Source organism: Xenopus tropicalis, chromosome 2 (genome assembly GCF_000004195.4).
Source record: "Xenopus tropicalis strain Nigerian chromosome 2, UCB_Xtro_10.0, whole genome shotgun sequence".
Classification (NCBI taxonomy): Eukaryota; Metazoa; Chordata; class Amphibia; order Anura; family Pipidae; genus Xenopus; species Xenopus tropicalis.
In genome coordinates this window covers 106824614-106843398 of record NC_030678.2, presented here as the reverse complement: position 1 = coordinate 106843398, position 18785 = coordinate 106824614, and the positions used below count along the sequence as shown (strand labels likewise).

General features: G+C 36.4%; 1 protein-coding gene across 2 annotated transcripts in view; it reads right to left on the bottom strand.

Moving 5' to 3' along the window:
• cfap47 (chromosome X open reading frame 22) overlaps nucleotides 1-18785 on the bottom strand; it is a 214872-nt gene that overhangs the window by 149648 nt on the left and 46439 nt on the right. For both annotated transcript variants that reach the window (XM_012957626.2, XM_012957627.2), the window contains exons 23-28: nucleotides 15055-15220; nucleotides 13589-13689; nucleotides 8066-8225; nucleotides 6275-6473; nucleotides 3941-4147; nucleotides 1054-1154 (exon numbers count right to left, since the gene is read on the bottom strand). In XM_012957626.2, the coding sequence (XP_012813080.2) occupies nucleotides 1054-1154; nucleotides 3941-4147; nucleotides 6275-6473; nucleotides 8066-8225; nucleotides 13589-13689; nucleotides 15055-15220 (934 nt within the window). The remainder of the gene's footprint in view (nucleotides 1-1053; nucleotides 1155-3940; nucleotides 4148-6274; nucleotides 6474-8065; nucleotides 8226-13588; nucleotides 13690-15054; nucleotides 15221-18785) is intronic.

The window sequence follows — 18785 nt, the reverse complement described above, 5'->3', positions numbered from 1 at the left end:
TGAAAATCTTCACTGTTTCAACTGGGAAAAATAGCCAAATAAAATAACTTGAAATTAATTAACATTAATTTCTATAATACTTTGCAGCTTTTACATGCAAAGCTTTTTCATGCACATTTTTTGGCATTTTTTTGTTTTTATAAATTAGAACTATATGAATTTTCCAAAAAAATCTGTGCTTATTATATGACTTCATTATGTTCCTAACGTACAAGTAGACTTTTGTGTAAAAGTTTGGAAGTTTGGACACTTTTCCACTGATAAAATACACAATTAGATTTATATAGTTTATAAACCAAAACTTAAATCCATTTTCACAAAATAACTTAAAGGAAAATGTAATTCTTTTTAAAACTATAGGACCCCACTAGAGGCCTTCCCTTCCCCTCCCAATCAGCAAAAATGAAAGACCCTTTGCTGGATACACAAGGCATTTAAAAGGTGTCATCTTTGCCAAAAGGAGTGCTACTAAGTACTGACTGACTAGGGCTTTCAAGCCTGCGCTACAACTTTGGAGCTACAAAGCCATAGATAAATACAGCTAGAAATCTATACTTAAGGGGTTTACAATTTGAAAACAAAATTGTTTGGAATTGTCGAAAAGTTATTGGTATTCAAATTGTACTCATTTTTTCAGCACTATACCGCTTTGCAGAATATAACCTCTGACACTGTCCTATTGCAGCCTACAAAATAACATTTGTTTTCACAGTGAACAGTGAAACTAATATGTAGTGGAAAAAACATGGGTAAAGAACATTTCTCAGAAATTGCAGAACACCTATCTCAGTCATTTGGATAAGCTTTATAACAATTATGTTTTCCAAGGAACAAAACATTTTAGGACAGTGCTTATATTTTAGCTACATCTTGCCATGAAATATGCATTACTGGACTACAGAAAAGGACTGCAAAAGGTACAATATTCAATATATAGTTTAGGCATAACCAAAGGGACATCATACCCAAAATTGACAATAATTTTTATTAATAAGTATGACTATTGTGACTGGGTTTTTGCTGGCTTTCTTAAAATAATTATACAATAATTACCACTTCTTAGGATAACTTGCTGATCTGTGCGATGGTATGCGAGGTAAGGATATACAGTGAGAATGCAGTTCTCAGCTACTGCTGACACTTGAAGAGGAAACCTAGAAATAAGAAATCACGAGACATCAAGCAGTTTGAAAATGTCTTGTTCATTATTTGACCTGTCTTTCACTTAATAAAAAATATTTGAATATGGATCTGATTTGCATCTTGTCTATCAGTAAACAATGTACTGATCCCATATTTTTTATATTGGATCTATAAACTACAGACTTTGATTCCATATGGAATAAAATGTGAGATTTTGTAAAAGTTTAAATTAGAGGTGTGCCTTCATTTACTTTTATATACTATTTATGTATAGTTTTATGTATTGCTTATATAATTCTGTTTGACAAACATGGGTCATATTTATTTGCCCTTTACTGGTATCACAGTTCTGCCTGTGGATCATTTTGGGTTCACAAGGTTCCCTGAGTGCCATCTAACCTGTTGGTTGGTAACTCTCCATTTAGCTTTATTTTCCTTAGCAACAGTGGGTGTCGCAAGGAAGTGGCATTCAAGCGCCCATTTTACACTTCTCAACCTTAACACACTTTTAATATTTTAAATGACAAGTAAAACTTAATTCACTGAGGGGTGCGAAAATGTTGTGTCACATGTAAATTAGTTTCTTCACCGGGCCAGTGCTTTTGGAAAGAAACTTGCAAACTGCATGTGCAGGTACAGTTTTTCCAAAAAGGAGCACTCGTTCAAACGAAAATTAGTAAGCTCTTCATTAGGCTTTCATTCACAGTGTAAAAAATTGCTGCTGAAATGATGCATAATACCCTGCACATCTTCATCTTGCGAAAAAAAAGGGAAGTGCATTTGTTTTCTGTTACCCATTAAGCATTCTGCTGCTTGCATACTTATTTCCCTAATGTGCACTTGCAAAGAAGTTACAGAAAATAAGCAATAGTCATTAAATATATTATGTGAATCCACATTTGCAACCTGCTGCTAGCCAAAAAAAGCTCAAGTTCTAACTGTGAATTCAGAAAAAAGGAAGAAAAACTCATAAGACCTGAATGCTGGTTTTCATTAAACAGTCCCTGAGAAAAAATCTGTTTTGCATCAGAACATAGTTTTTGTTTCAGTCTTGGCTATTATAATCTATGTTTCCAATCCTATTATAGCATTTTGGTCAAAGAATACAATGACATGCAGAATCAATCTGTAAGATTAGAAGTAGGTTAATTCATAATAGTTGAAAATAATGTTAAAACTAGGCTATAAAAATTGATTATGGCTTTTATTCTATGATTTTTTACTGTACCTCCTAACCGGGAATTCTGCCAAATGAAGCATACCTTCTTATCATGTCTAGATCCTAATCTTAAGTATTATACAATGGAAAAAATAAATGCATTTAAAGCATAGTTATGAAATATAGAACTTCATTGCTGTGTTATAATTATCTCTAGTTATGCAGAACAGCTGCGGCATTAACAAAACTAAGTGATCTGCAAAACAATGGAGCAGTAACATTAAAAGTAGACTGTAGCTGGAAGAAACAAAGGGATATAAAAACTCCTGCAAAGTACAGTAAGTGGCCAGATTCATTATGAATCGGAAATTACTGTACCGCTTTAGTAAAAGCAAATACGACCTAGAAATTTCTTTAAGCTGGCCCAAGAATTGAAAGGTGAAATGGGCTCATAAAATAAAATTGCAAATTGAAACTATGTTGAGAGTTGCATGGTCACACAAAACTAACATAAGTCAATCCATTACAAAAGAATAGACAGCCTACCTGAGACATAGTAAAGCATGGTGTGAAATAAATGGTGTATTTATATAATTTTATACTGTGCATAGCAATACCTAAAATCCTCCATTAAAAAAAACTAGTCATTGGTGTTATAGTCACACATATGCATCTCTGAATGAGCTAATTTATTATTTTAATTTATTGTTTATAATTTATTTTACCACCACAGACCTGTTGTATAACCCATTCAATGGGAAAAAATGTATGTGGCAGGAAAATGCCAACAAAGACAGGGAAAGGTTGGTCTTGGGCCCGTTGCCATTGCACCTCACTTGCTTTGCACCCCTTAGTGCTCCTGCACTTGTGTTTGGAATCTGCAAATGACCCCAATGTTTTGCATCAGCTAAGCCTTCTTATAATTATAGTATGAGTTCTCTTTGCTTTCTTATAATGAAACAAATAATTCATTAAGCACTTTTGCTGTTCCAAGTTATGTCTGGTTTTAATGGACTCACTCATTTAAAGCCATTTATTTTTACAGCTGTTATACTTGCTGCTTTACAACACTGACAGGCAGTGTTATTCATATGAATGACAGCAGGCACTTGTATTGGACATTCAAGTTATATGCCAACACAATGTTAATGTAAAAATTTCACATAAATGCAGCAATGACGAAACACTGCAGGGAAAGGGGCTATCCCAAAAGCTGTGTGATATTCTTTCTGAAATAGTATATTATAATAGTATTTGTTTTTTCTTACTAGTTTTACTTCTTTACTGCTATAAAGTCATTTTTTGCTACCTTGCTAGAATGGCAAAATCCATTTACTGGTAATTATGACTAATTCTGTTTACCTTCTGGCAAACAGCAGAAGTCCTATCTTCCTTTATGACAGAAATCCAAACCTCTATCCCACGAGAAAATTTAGGATCAATTACCCTTTATCTGAATGGGTTTTTTTAACATTTAGCACAGTGTTTCTTGAAATGCATGTGGCTGGCTTACCAACTAGAATAAAAGAGACTGTGCAATGTAAATGGATGTCAAATACAATGACAGTATCCCTTAAACATCTATGGCATGCTACTGATAACAGAATAATACATATTTTAATAAAAATGAAAACTTACTGGTTATTGTACTCATCAGTAAATAATAGATTGACCAAGCAAGAGACTGGACTGGAAGATTTAAAACTGATTTGGCAAATAAGCTCTTCACTACTGTCCCCAGCGCTTGAAACAGTCTGTCCATTTGGGAATTCAATAGAAAATGGCCTTGTCTGGTCACCACTGTCCATTTCCACTTCTGGGCATTTAACGCTTAACTGTGTTTTCCTTTGTAGAAACGTAAAAGTAATAATAAAGGTTATATGAGAAGCAAAATGAATGATCTGTGACAGTAAGAAGCAAACAGAGCTTGAAATAAAACCTGCATTTTAGCAAAAGTGAACAATTAAATGGTAGACTTTTGGATTTGAAAAACATTGCCCTGTGATACTAAAACATTCTGATACACCATATAGCAAAAGTGTCAGGACTCCTGCCTCTCCACATGTAATTTCCAAACCAAGGTTATAAATACAAAGTTGGTCCTGCATTTGCAGCCTCATGTTTCCTGAGAAAATTTTACTAAATTTTGGAATGCTATTGATGGGACTTTTTTCCATTTAATTGCATGAGAGAAGTTGGACACTAATGGTGAAGGTCCGGCCTAGTAAATCCAATTTTGTATAGCCATTGTATTGTAATAAGGCATTATTGCTCTAAACTAGGAAAGAGCCCTTAATAAACTCTTACCCCTTAAAAAGGAATCAAGGAACTGTCAATAATGTCAATAATGTATGTACAGCCTTAAGGTTTGCTTTCAGTGGAAGCAGGGGCCCTAGCTCAAACCATTAATAACAACCCCACAGCATTATTACTCTTCTACCAAAGTTGAATATCAGCTTTATGCATTCAGGTAGGTACTGAGGCATCTACTAAACCCAAACTTTTCCATCAGTCAGGTGTTGAAATGCCATTTATTTCTCCATATAATAGGGCCGATTCACTAGAGGCTGAAAAAATATTATCACTTCTTATATTTGGACAATTAACAATCGATTCACAAAAAAGTCACTTGTCTGAATTATGAAGCTATTTTATTGTCGTTATTTATGTTGCAATGACATATTTTTAATCAATATTTTAAACCTTGCAATATATTTATGTTTTATGCTGTAGCACGTGATATTAGCGCACGCTATTACGCACGTAACTGCTACTTTCTGAAAACTACCGTTCTGAAAATTACCATTTCCCTGAAAACTGGAGGATGCATCACTCTAGGGCCAACACATACTGATACATATCAGAACACATATTGATTTTCTTCTTAAGATTCCATAAAAAATCCGACTGCAAACTCCATCTTGTCACCACAGACAATCACCATCTGCAATGTTGTTTAGAAACGCCTACTCCTGGGAAGCGTTATGTTTCACAGTAATTATCGCCACATTTTATGCTTTCAACGCTTAAAATATGTCTGTGAATTATGCGTTAATATTGTTATGTTAGATAATTACCGCAATGTGATGGAAATAACGTTATGCAATAATTGGGGTTACCGCGCATGCGATATGTGTAGTAACGCATGCAAAATTACTTTCACGAATCTGTACCTAATTAACAGACACTTTTTAACGCATAAAATCTTGCGTTAAGCGTTAACCACCTTAAGTGAATCGGCCCCAATGTGTTTACACTGCTCCAGATTCCACTAGCAGTGACCATTACATAACTCCATACAAAACATGATGATTTTAGGTTTGTTTGCCTTTGATCACTCATAAAAAGCCAACACTTCCTACTTTTATTATTCTTTATTTAAATAACTCTGACATACTCCACTTAGCTATACAGAGATTATACATTTATTCAGATCAGTTTCTATGCCATTAGAGTTTACAATCTAGATACCTTTCCTAGTCACACACAAACTGTGGTCAGTTTTATAAGGAGCCAATAAACCTACCTTAATCTTTTTTATGGGGTGTGGGAAGAAACCAGAGAAACTGGAGAAACACAGGGAGAACATACAAACCCCTTGCAGAAAGTGCCCTGGCTGGCAGTTTGGATATGAGTGTTCCAACTGAGATCATGTCATTTTAGGCAGGGTGTCCTAATACTTTTAGCTAAAAATGTATCTAAATACATTAGGCTAATTCATTTACAGTATATTAAATATATTTATTTTTATATAAAACTACATCATAATATATAAAATATTGAATGTTATATATAAGAAACTTAGATATGCACAAATTAGTCGATCTTGACTGAACTATTTGGCACATGCTAACACTCCATTTTACCACTGGAATGAATGGTGTGATGTGGACATTTACCATATGAGCCAATTGTGCTCTCTCTCTGCAGCAGACATTTCTGTATAAAAAAAAAATTAAACCATTTTTTTACCTTGAAAAATCTATAGCAGTTATATTAACAATTGCTTGTGTCTCTGTATCCAAGGGGACTGGAGTAAGAATCACTAATGGAGGACTGAACAACAGCCTTGGTTTTCTGACAATTCCATGCAGATGTAGAAGAGTATAATGGCTATCGGGATTGTTGTTCAGGATCACTGGGATTTCAGCACAATAATCCCCTGGAACAGCTGTTAGGGTATTGGAAATCACAAAATGAATGTATATACAGATGGCACAAATTTGAGACACCATTTTTACTAAAATCTGGTCCTAAGTTGCATGAAAAAAATGCATTAACTTAGGTCTGACTTAAGCATTTTTTGAAATATTGTATTAATCAGTCTGCTAAGCTGCTTTATCATCATCTTTGCATTTGCTACAAGTCGGTTTTAGAATTGTGCAGATGACTGCTGCTTTTTATTTCTGTAAGGTTACTGCATGCTAAGGCTCTTCCCCTCATAAAGTTACAGTAAGAAAGACAAGTACTTAACAAATATAATGAAATAAACAATGTTTAGTCAATGTTATTGTCTGCTCGTGCAGAGCTGTCAACTTGACAGCTTTGATAACTGGGGAGAATGCAGCGAAAAAATCGTGACAATGCAAGCATAGTATCCAAGCCTATTGTGATACTAATAATAAATACAGTTAGTATTCATGTTAGTATATACAGTTTATGTATGTAAGTGTATAGATAGGTCAGTATAGGTTTGTGTGTGCTGGGTTTACTTGTAAGGGTTGAACTTGATGGACTCTGGTCTTTTTTCAACCCTATGTAACTATGTAATGCTGCTGGGGGACTAGAGAACAGGAGGAGAGCCTCCAAATTCGGGTAACTTCTGAAGAAATAGGGGGGGGCTGACAGCTCTGTCTTGTGTCCCCTGTAGAGGACAAAAATGCCCTTACCAGTTGGAACACCAATTACCACAATGTCTGCTGTTTGCAGTTTACATGAATATTCTATTCTTAGCAGTTTATGAGATATTTACATTTTAAAACTACTACTAATAAACAGCATACAGGATGTGCATGGATGTGAATGGAAATTTAGTGTTGACACTCTGGGGCTTCAAGAGCTGTTAAGTCTAAAACTGCTAATATCTCAGATACCACCAAAATAGAAAATGATTTTTAATTGCAAAAGTGTCCAGAGGATCACTCCTTTTTTTGTGTTAAGATCACCTTAATCGGTCAGTAACAGGCCCCTTTAGGAAAATTTTAATTTTGTTTGCCTTCTGTGAAAACAAAGCTTTAAAGAAGAATTGGCAACGAAAAATGAATATGGTTACAAATACTGTATTTTATATATATACTAATCTTTATGTTGCAGCAAAGAGATTCAGCAGCCCTATAAGCATACGATTTTCAGTGGCACTCTCAATGCTCAGTGTGCTCTGGGCAGCTGTTGAGAAGCAAATCTCAAGAAACCATCAAGCAGAAAATAAGGTTTATCTGTCTAAAATGTCTAAAGCTACATGGCTGATTATTCAATTCTGATGCAGAACGCACTGGTTCCTGAGTTGCTATGTAATGAAAATTGAATTAATTAGTAATTGTGTGTGATCCCCCAAGATCAGGTATCTGACAACATCACAGAGCATATGCTAAAAAGAGTAGAAAAGAAGACAGAGAGCAACTGGCAGCATTTTCAGAGGTACAGTTGTTGGCTAGGCACATGGGTGCCTTAGCCTAGTTTGCAGCATTTCTAGCTTTATTCTTTGTTAAGCTTTATCCTTTAATTCTTCAGCATAAAAATAAGAATATTTTACAGGTTTCTTACTAGGACAGAAGTTGACAGTGAGGCTTTTTTTCTGGCCTGGTTCAAGTGTGCCTGAACGTTTGCTGAACTTGAAAATCCCATCATCTATCTTTTTTTCAGCCCGATCAAGATTTAACTTCCATGTCACGTTTTTCTTTGAGATGTTGGTTAGTTCAATCTCCTGTGCACAAAAAAGGGTAAACGTAAGGTTACATGAATCTTAAAAACAGACATTATTGTCTTTGTAAAAGTAAAGTGCACTGTTCTAATATGCTGAGAAAATGGATATAGTAACACTGCACTGTGTTCCCTGACAACAGGGCACACACTTTCTTTCTAACTGTACATCTAAAAGACATAAGGAAATAGTTCCAGGATTTATAAAAGCTTTTAGAAACAACATTTATATATCCTGTCTTACTCAGTGATGAATCACAATCAAATCTTGAGGTTTTACAGAATGTTTCCTTTTGTATTATTTATAGCTACTGGACTGGAAAGTGGCTATGCACTACCTTTCAAAAGTAAAGAAATATTTCTTATTTGTGTGAGTGTTATATATTACTACACCTGTGGTGAGGAAAAGTTACGGAAGAAAGGTATTTACAGGTATGGAATCTCTTTTCCACAAACATGATATCCAGAAAGCTCCAAATTACAGAAAGGCCATCTCCCACAGACATTTTAGTCAAATAATTAAAATTTTTATAATGATTTCCTTTTTTTCTGTAATAAAACAGTACCTTGCACTTGATCCTAACTAAGCTGCATAAGTCCTTTTTAGTGGCAAAACAATCCTATTCAGTTTGTTAAATGATTTTTAGTGGACTTGAGGTATGAAGATCAAAATTTCAGGAAACAAACCCTTTATTGGGAAAATCCTAGATCCCAAAAATTCTGTTTAATAGATCTTATACCTGTACTAACAAGGTTGTTGGCATATATCTGGTAAACCCTATGTTAAAGTCAGGTTCCGACTTCTGGCCACTTATAAGTAAGGTTAACATGTTGCCGCCCATTAAAGAACAAGTAAACCTTTTTCTTTTCTATCTTTAAATTACTCTAAACAACCCCCAGAATAACATACCTTAGTCCCTGCATTCAGTCTGATCTAGTTTCTGATTTATAAGTTGAAATCTCCAGCTCCTTTCCTGTTCGTCCTGGTACAGTGTGAAGCCCCGCCCCCTCTTACTGTTCCACTCTCCTCATCTCTTCGACTACAGGGTAGTCGAGGAGGATAGCCTTCTGTGCATGCCTGATAGAGAAGAAGCTTTCTGGAAATGCACAGAGAAGGAACCAATGTTTTTTTCTATGCCCATAAATAACTTCCTGACTCACTGTGCATTCCCAGAAGGCTTCTTCTCAGTCAGGCATGCACAGAAGGCTCTCCTCTTTGACTACAGAAGAGATGAGGAGAGCTGAACAGGAAGAGGGGATGGGGCTTCATGCTGTACCAGGAAGAAGAGGAAAGGAGCTGGAGATTTCAACTTATAAATCAGAAACCAGATCAGACTGAATGCAGGGACTAAGGTATATTATTATGGGGGTTGTTTAGAGTAATTTTAAAGATAGGTGGAAAAGGTTTACTTCTTCTTTAAAGGGGGTAATAAGTTCAACTTTGTGTAGTGTATATCCAAGACTGGAGGGGTCATTAATATCTGCAAGCACAGTTCCCACAAATTTCCTCTCAAAGAGTTGAGGTTAAAACACCATTCATTAGAGGAACTTGCACTTGCATTTTACACTTGCATTTGGTCCCAGTCGGTCCTTCCTGCCTCCTCAAATTTCAAATTAAGGGTAGGTTCACCTATCGATGCAAGGCAACCCTGGAGCTACCACCACCTCCAGACCAGTTGATAACTACAGTGGTGTGAAAAACTATTTGCCCCCTTCCTGATTTCTTATTCTTTTGCATGTTTGTCACACAAAATGTTTCTGATCATCAAACACATTTAACTATTAGTCAAAGATAACACAAGTAAACACAAAATGCAGTTTTTAAATGAGGGTTTTTATTATTTAGGGAGAAAAAAAATCCAAACCTACATGGCCCTGTGTGAAAAACCTAATAACTGGTTGGGCCACCCTTAGCAGCAATAACTGCAATCAAGCATTTGCGATAACTTGCAACGAGTCTTTTACAGTGCTCTGGAGGAATTTTGGCCCACTCATCTTTGCAGAATTGTTGTAATTCAGCTTTATTTGAGGGTTTTCTAGCATGAACCGCCTTTTTAAGGTCATGCCACAACATCTCAATAGGATTCAGGTCAGGACTTTGACTAGGCCACTCCAAAGTCTTCATTTTGTTTTTCTTCAGCCATTCAGAGGTGGATTTGCCGGTGTGTTTTGGGTCATTGTCCTGCTGCAGCACCCAAGATCGCTTCAGCTTGAGTTGACAAACAGATGGACGGACATTCTCCTTCAGGATTTTTTGGTAGACAGTAGAATTCATGGTTCCATCTATCACAGCAAGCCTTCCAGGTCCTGAAGCAGCAAAACAACCCCAGACCATCACACTACCACCACCATATTTTACTGTTGGTATGATGTTCTTTTTCTGAAATGCTGTGTTACTTTTACGCCAGATGTAACGGGACACGCACCTTCCAAAAAGTGCAACTTTTGTCTCGTCGGTCCACAAGGTATTTTCCCAAAAGTCTTGGCAATCATTGAGATGTTTTCTAGCAAAATTGAGACGAGCCATAATGTTCTTTTTGCTTAAAAGTGGTTTGCTCCTTGAAAATCTGCCATGCAGGCCGTTTTTGCCCAGTCTCTTTCTTATGGTGGAGTCGTGAACACTGACCTTAATTGAGGCAAGTGAGGCCTCCAGTTCTTTAGATGTTGTCCTGGGGTCTTTTGTGGCCTCTCGGATGAGTTGTCTCTGCGCTCTTGGGGTAATTTTGGTCGGCCGGCCACTCCTGGGAAGGTTCACCACTGTTCCATGTTTTTGCCATTTGTGGATAATGGCTCTCACTGTGGTTCGCTGGAGTCCCAAAGCTTTAGAAATGGCTTTATAACCTTTACCAGACTGATAAATCTCAATTACTTTTGTTCTCATTTGTTCCTGAATTTCTTTGGATCTTGGCATGATGTCTAGCTTTTGAGGTGCTTTTGGTCTACTTCTCTGTGTCAGGTAGCTCAAATTTAAGGGATTTCTTGATTGAAACAGGTGTGGCAGTAATCAGGCCTGGGGGTGACTACAGAAATTGAACTCAGGTGTGATAAACCACAGTTAAGTTATTTTTTAACAAGGGGGGCAATCACTTTTTCACACAGGGCCATGTAGATTTGGAGTTTTTTTTCTCCCTTAATAACGTAAACCTTCATTTAAAAACTGCATTTTGTGTTCAATTATGTTATCTTTGACTAATAGTTAACGGTTTTTGATGAGCAGAAACATTTAAGTGTGACAAACATGCAAAAGAATAAGAAATCAGGAAGGGGGCAAATGTATGTGGTTACCCGAGCACCCTGTGTCAATCTGCGAAGAGAACTTACACTTAAAGAATATGGCACACATGGCACTCATGCGCTGAACACCAAAAATGGCATCAAACAGGTGCAACATACTACAGCACTGAAATCCTGCGGAAAACACTGCATTATAGTAAGAAAAACATAGTGATTGCGATCTAAATTGCACTTTGCTCACTGCACTTGCAGTTTTAGATGACCCCTTGTGAGTGAACAAGATGTTTAACTATTCTGAGGTTCAGTTGGTTCTGGGTTTGGCCCTTAACTTGTGATTATGAAGCCTATTGTTACTTAGTGCCAGGCTGGCAATGGCTTAACTTGTAGTTTGCATGTATTTTTCCTGTTTAATGCAAAGCTGACTAGAGTCAACTATTGCTAAAGTGCAAACTTCTATTTTCTTTACCTACAGAAAAAGTGTTACCCTTTCTCAAAGAAAAGGCTACCCCCAAACTCCTCTAATACAACTATATTTATATTCCACTTATGTAACTGAGCCTCTTGTTCTGAGAGTGTTGTAAAACAGACAGAGGGAAAAGGTGCCAAGCGTTCTTGTACTTTTACACTCACTTGGCTAACAGATTGCAGAGAAACACCACAGATGTGAGTCAAGTAGTTTTGAATGGCTAACAAAACAAAGCATTAACAGGAACTGCTTTGCACATAGTAATAGTTTAAGTGAAAAAATACCGTAAAAGAGAATAAATACTATATAATACAAACTGCACAAACCATATGGCAAGTTTAGGCTATTGCTTTAAGTGTTTATTGTTACTCTATGAAGGTTGCAATGTAATTCTCTATTGCTTATACAGGGAAGTGTAGCCAAATTATATATAAGCATGTTCAAATAACCTCTTAAATTATGTAGTTTGACAAATCAATAGAGCTGACACAGAAGTACCAGCACACTAGACCTTTAAATTCTATGTTTATGTGTACTTTTTTAGTGCCCTGTGGGAACGTTATTGAAGACAAAATGTGGTGCCAGTTGCAGTGGCTGCAGCCAGCTCTAAAAGGTGCCATGTGCCAGCCTGAGGAAATCCACACACGGATGATGAATTCATGGCGCAGAGGGAATGTTACTGAAAGTTCAAATGAGTTCGGACTGCAGAGTTTATGTGAGTTTTGCTAAGGTGTGAGAAACTACTGCAAGCTCTTATATGTTGAAGTCTGCATGACCTAAACCAACACGTAAAAAAACATTAACAAGGGGCAATGAAACATGAAGCATGTAGCCTTTTGAACTGTTACCTGCTGTCTCGTCACATTGCCTTACTTTAAAGTGGTTTTAAACCCAAAAATTAATTTGTTAACATAATCAGAGTGAAAAATCACTGATTCAGTTCCTACCACTGCAATTATGTGTGCAGTCATGCAATCTACCAGTCCCTGTGCACACCACTTATTTAGCTTGCTAACATTCCAATTATGTGTACAGTGACAGGAATGCCTTTCACATGTCCTTGTCCTAGGACAGAGCTTTGAGGAAATAGGTAAGAGAGCAGATGATACTCCATTGTAGAAGACGCAGAAAAGCTATTTAAAAGGTAAGACTTTGATGTACACACATATACTTTTCAGCTGTGTGCAATTCTAGTGGTGCAACAACAAGCATGTTTAGCTGTGTGCAATTCTTCTCCAATTATTTTCATCTAGTGATAATAAATGAGCTGCTATGTTTTTCCCCTCTGACTCACATGCAAACATTGCCTTAAACCCTAATGGATTTTATGTAAGATATTTAATAATTGATCTCTGATTTACTGAGAAATCTTTATCCAGTTATTAAAGCCACAATTGTCAAACATTTATAAACGCAGCCCCAAAAATGATGGGATTTAAAGTTCGTAATAACCCAGCAACCACATGAGTATATGCTCTTGCTTTTAATACACATCATATGGTTCCTTTATTGGAAGTTGCAGGTGGCACAACATTTGTACTATAATATATTGTCACAGATACTATTTTTGCAAATAATAATATTAAAGATCTGCTTCTTAAATATTGGTGGATATTTAAAGCTTTGCTTTTATAATAAACATACCTTACCCATTAAACAAGTCTCACCTGAGTGCACCAAGATTCATCTGCAATGCCCAAGTCAAAAAATCCTGATGACAGGTCAAATTCTAGCTTTGTAGTAGAGAAACTGAGCAGTGGAAGCAAAACTGAAAAATATATATTAAGAAGTGATATAGATTAGCACTAATTTTATATCATTTTACAGAGCAGTACACTTGCTCTCAACTTTTGATTATTATTAGATGCAGAGTGTATTATGTCTCAAGATAAACCAGCAAAAAATGCTTTCATTTCAATTCAACACATTTTTAAATCAATTTTTTAACCAACAGGTGTCTTAGTTTTACCTTGTACATAATAAACTTTACACAACAGAAAATGGAAATGCATTGACAGAATTAAGTAACTGAATGACAGAGATCAGTGTACACAAACAAATTCTAGCTTTTACACCAGGGCTGTCCAACTTTTGCCCGAAGACTGGATTTGGCTCTCCAGGTGATTTTTAGGGTTCCCAGAATACTTAATTAAACTAAGCACTCCTCTAATTCCAGAATACTAAAGTCAAAATGATTGCCTTTCATCAAAATTGAGAGCAATTTCCATCAAATGAATTCCTCAAATGAATGAATGAATGTGTGTTAATGGGACATGAGAGATATATAATTGTAACATATTAAAGTAAACAAATGTCAGTAAGAACTCTTGTAGCAATACATATTGGAAAGATGTGTAAAAATGATGTGTAAAAGCTTATAATAATGAACATGTGAAGATAAAAATGCCATAAATAAAGAATCCATCTGCAGTGATATGAAATTCAGCAAAACTATTTCTCATGTCCAACCAAAAATCAGATATGACATATTCAATATTACATTCCCTTTATCACAGCTTGCACAGGCTACAGTTCATCAGGTTTGCTGTCATAGCATATACAATATATTTTTATGTATAATTTTGAATGTAAGTGGAATAGAAAGAATAAAAGTTTAAGGTGCTTTAAAGATGCTCTGCCTTCAATTTTCCTCTTTTCTTTGTACCTGTAAGCTTATCAAAGGGTTTGGTTTGCTTTTCAAAAAGCTTGGTTATCAGTACTGGGACAAGTTCTCCTGGTGCCCAAGGCAGTTCTCAGCCACGCTGCTCACAAAACAGTCTTCCCCCCCACCCTTGTCTTCATCGCCCTGTCTACAACCCCTCCAGGTTATGCCCTCTCACCATGAAGCAACCTAGGCAGCCACCCACTGTATGCTACGTCTGACCTGTCAGATTATAGATGTCTACAAAACACATTTTTAACAAAAATAAACTAATGCCAGACTAATGCTAGATTTCAACAGCCAGGTTAGCGGTACACAAAGTTTAACAAACTGAATTAAATTTCAAGTAAACGTATTCTTTATAGAGCTGTAAGAGGTGCAATATGCATTGAAACACTTTCTTAATCTTTTAAGTCTCCAATGGGAAATCTTTTTGTGCTTTTGCCAAGAAGACATTTTTTGTTTACATACCAGTTGCATTAACTCTACATTTTGGAGTGACCACATTTACTATTTGAGGTCTGGGAACAACAAGATGCTTCTCAGAGTTGGTAGGAGTCACAGGCAAAGAGCTTCCAGCATTTAAGTCTCCAGTGAAATTTATATTGACAGGGAGCTGGAAGTCATATGCTGCCACCTGCATTACAAAGAAGAAAAAAAGTCATTTTATTACCTTCTTTGGCATTCACAAAAGTGACATAATGTAAATATACACATGTAAAATAATTTCTGTAAGAATGGATAAATTACTTAGCTATGACACATATATATGCCTATATACATTTACCGAAGGCAGCACACTTTAATTAGTGTTCAAAACTTGCACTTGGAACAATTAAAGAGCACAAAAATGATAATCTAGTCAATATGTGTATACAGAATTGCTGCAGCTTATTTCAGAAAATAATTTTTCAGAGGCACAGATCAATAGCTAAAACAAACAATAACATTTTGGCTTAAGGAAAATATTTATAAGATAAGACCTATGTGCACACAGAATTTGAAAGAACACCTTTCACTTATCTGGACTGTCTCTCAAGATAATTTCATCATTTTCCTCCTACTGCAAGGAGGCAAACAACCCCAGGAAAAAATAAAAACATAACCATAAAATCCTCCCAGCACAACACTTCCCTGTTGTGCTGGGAGAATTATGCAGTTTGAAAAGGCATCTGAAAAATGTATTGTAAACACTGCGGCTTGTGATGCAATGCTTCCCATCATCCATCAGCACAATTACACCATAGTGCCAAGCATTAACAGCCTTTGGCATAACCACTCTGCTCAGCTTTTATGTTTGTTTGTTTTTTTTAGTGCACCAGAAGTATCTTTCTATCACTACAGATTATGGAATGTATTTCCTTTCATTAGACTGTATACAGACAGATTGTATACATGTTAAAGACCACGTGAAAAGAGGTATTACAGGAGCATTTCCAACCCTACTCAAATTGTAGTAACCAAAATGGCAGGACCGGAGCAAAACAAGCAGCATGATATTTTCTCAGAAGATGGAAAAAGCATGGATTACATGGGGAAGCAATGGTCAAAACAGGAAATAGATAAAGGTAAATTTGAGTGAGGGTTGGTGAAAAATAAACTATTAACAGCATAAACAGGAGGTAGAAGTAGATAAATTGGGGGCAGAGCTAGAGATGGAGACAAATTATTAATAAGTGACTGACTTTTTGGGGACATAGAGGATTAAGAAGAGGGTAATTGGCAGCTAACAGATGATAACAGGATGACTGACGAAAGATGAATAGAGTGGTGAAATGAAGTACTAGCAAGTGTTAGAGACACATAATTAACTGTAGGAAAATACTGAATATGAACTGTGAAAATAGAGGAAGGATGAAGTTTATTGTGAATTGAGGGAAGAGATGCTGCTAAAAGAAAGGAAATAGTAATATAGGAGGGAAGCAGATATATGGAAAAGGTGATCTTAGGAGACAGAAGCAGAACTGGTCAATAGTGAGGATGAACTTTAAGGACATGCAAAGTCTATTTTACTAGGGGGTGCCTAGGCACCCACAAGTGAAGTAGATGTTTGTTTTTTCCCAAGGTCGGTGTTCCGGTTAGGAGAAAACTGCACCAGCCTGCGGAAAAACTTTATCAGCTCTGCACCGCCATTCTACTTACCTTCCGACCACTGTCCCAGGCATCCCTTGCAACAATCCCTGTTCATTCACACATGCTCAGCAAAGTAAACCTGCACAATCTATGCTACAACAGAAGTGCAGAAAGCCAAAGGGATGAAGATCTCAGGTATGGAGAAGCCGGTGCAGCAATTAGGTAGGTTTTTCATGGGCCAGTGCAGTGTTCTAACCGGAACCACTGGCCCAAAGAAAAGCTTAGCAATCTATTTAAAATGGGGGCTGCCTAAGATTTTGACACCATACAGAAGATTCAGTTCAGGATTTGGACAAGACAGAAAACGAACTTAGGTATTAACTGGAGTAAAATATAGTAGGTGAACTTAAAGGATATGTAAGCCTTTTAACATAATCTATACAGCCCCCAGAATAGCATACCTTTCTCCCTGCACTCGGTTTCATGTAGATTTTGTTCTGTTCGTGTAGATTCTGTTCAACTCTCTCAGCTACATCCTAGCCTAGCATGAAGCTCCTCTCCATTTTCTTTGCTAAACTCTTCTTCTCTCTCTAACTGTGAAAATGGTAAAAGAGGTGTCTACTGTGTATGATTGCTGTCTCTGTTCCAATGGAAATCTACCAGGTATGTGCAGCAGACCACTTCAACCATCTTTATAAGTCAGAGAGAAAAGGAGAGCTCAGCAAAAAAAGGGGGGCAGAGCTTCACAATAGACTAAGAAGTAGCTGAGAGAACTGAAGTTGAGCTGTGGTACAGAATCTAGATGAAACTGATGTATCAAGCTCTAAACTCCCATTTTGATAAATCTACCCCTTAATGTTTGCTCCTTATATACATTTCTGTTCAGGTCATTGTGGTTGTTTTTCATTATTAAACCTTTTGTTGATATAAGCAGTATGTGTCAAGCCTCAGAAGGTTTGGTACTAGCAGCACATTAACTCCGCACCAGTTTATCCAGCCATTCTTACAGTTTGTGATTATATTATGACCTCAAATGTGTAAATAATGTAGCAGAATTATTGTGAGCCAATATTTTTACTGAGCAGTAATGATGGTTTAGAATACCCCATTTTGATATTTGATCATTCTGTCCAATATATTACTTCTTAGATTGCCCACACAAGAGAGGTAGAGGGAAATAAGAATAAACTGGAGTAAGAAACTGAAGAAACAGATCATAAAACAGAAGCATAATTAATTGACCATAATGATAGGAGAATTAGTGGGAGATGTAGATGATGAGCTGGGAGAGAGAAGATGAACTGCAGATGAGAGATGGGTATGCACTGGAGTAAGACAGATGATAAAAATTGGAAGAATTCCACACAGCAGCTTGCCGAGAAGCAAATGAGTTACAAGTAAATATATATCTTAATTTAAAGATTAATTGCAGTTTTACTTGAAGCATGTTTGTGCAATGCAAAACCTTACAGTGTTCATTGTTCTAGCTTGATTCTAGCCTGAAATGACTGACCCCTTTTTACTTTCTGACATTCTGACAACTATACATTTAGGACACATTTTTCTAATGCATAATATAATTTTGCTGAGCATGAGGGACTAAACTGCTCAAAACGGTCTGTTATGAGCAGGAGACAAAGAATTGCTACAAAGGGTGACAGCTTAAAAGAAATAAAGACATAGTAGGTATGTAAATACAGTTAGTTTTACACTTTCACATGCATTAAGCAAATAAAAAATCTGCGCAGCTCATATAGCCTGTCATAGTTGCGACACATTGCAGAGTAGAAAGCACAATCTCTTAGGAAAAGGGCCAGACATGTGCTAAGAATAAGTACATTGGAAAAAAAGCCTCAGAAACTGCCATAAGTTAAAAAGTGTCAGTTCCACTTTATGTAAAGCTTTATATTTATTTCAACTCTTTGCTGATAAACACCTCTCATCACAAATGTGCTTTGGTTTAATGAGCAAGTTTTTCTTGTTTATCCTGGAAGAGGCGCTTACTCTCCACATTAACATTTAATCTTTGCTAATTGTGCCGTATCAATAAAACAAAAATACTGTAGTAGGAAATCTGCAGATAAAAACACTACTTATAAGTACTAATGAGACAGTAATATATACTACTT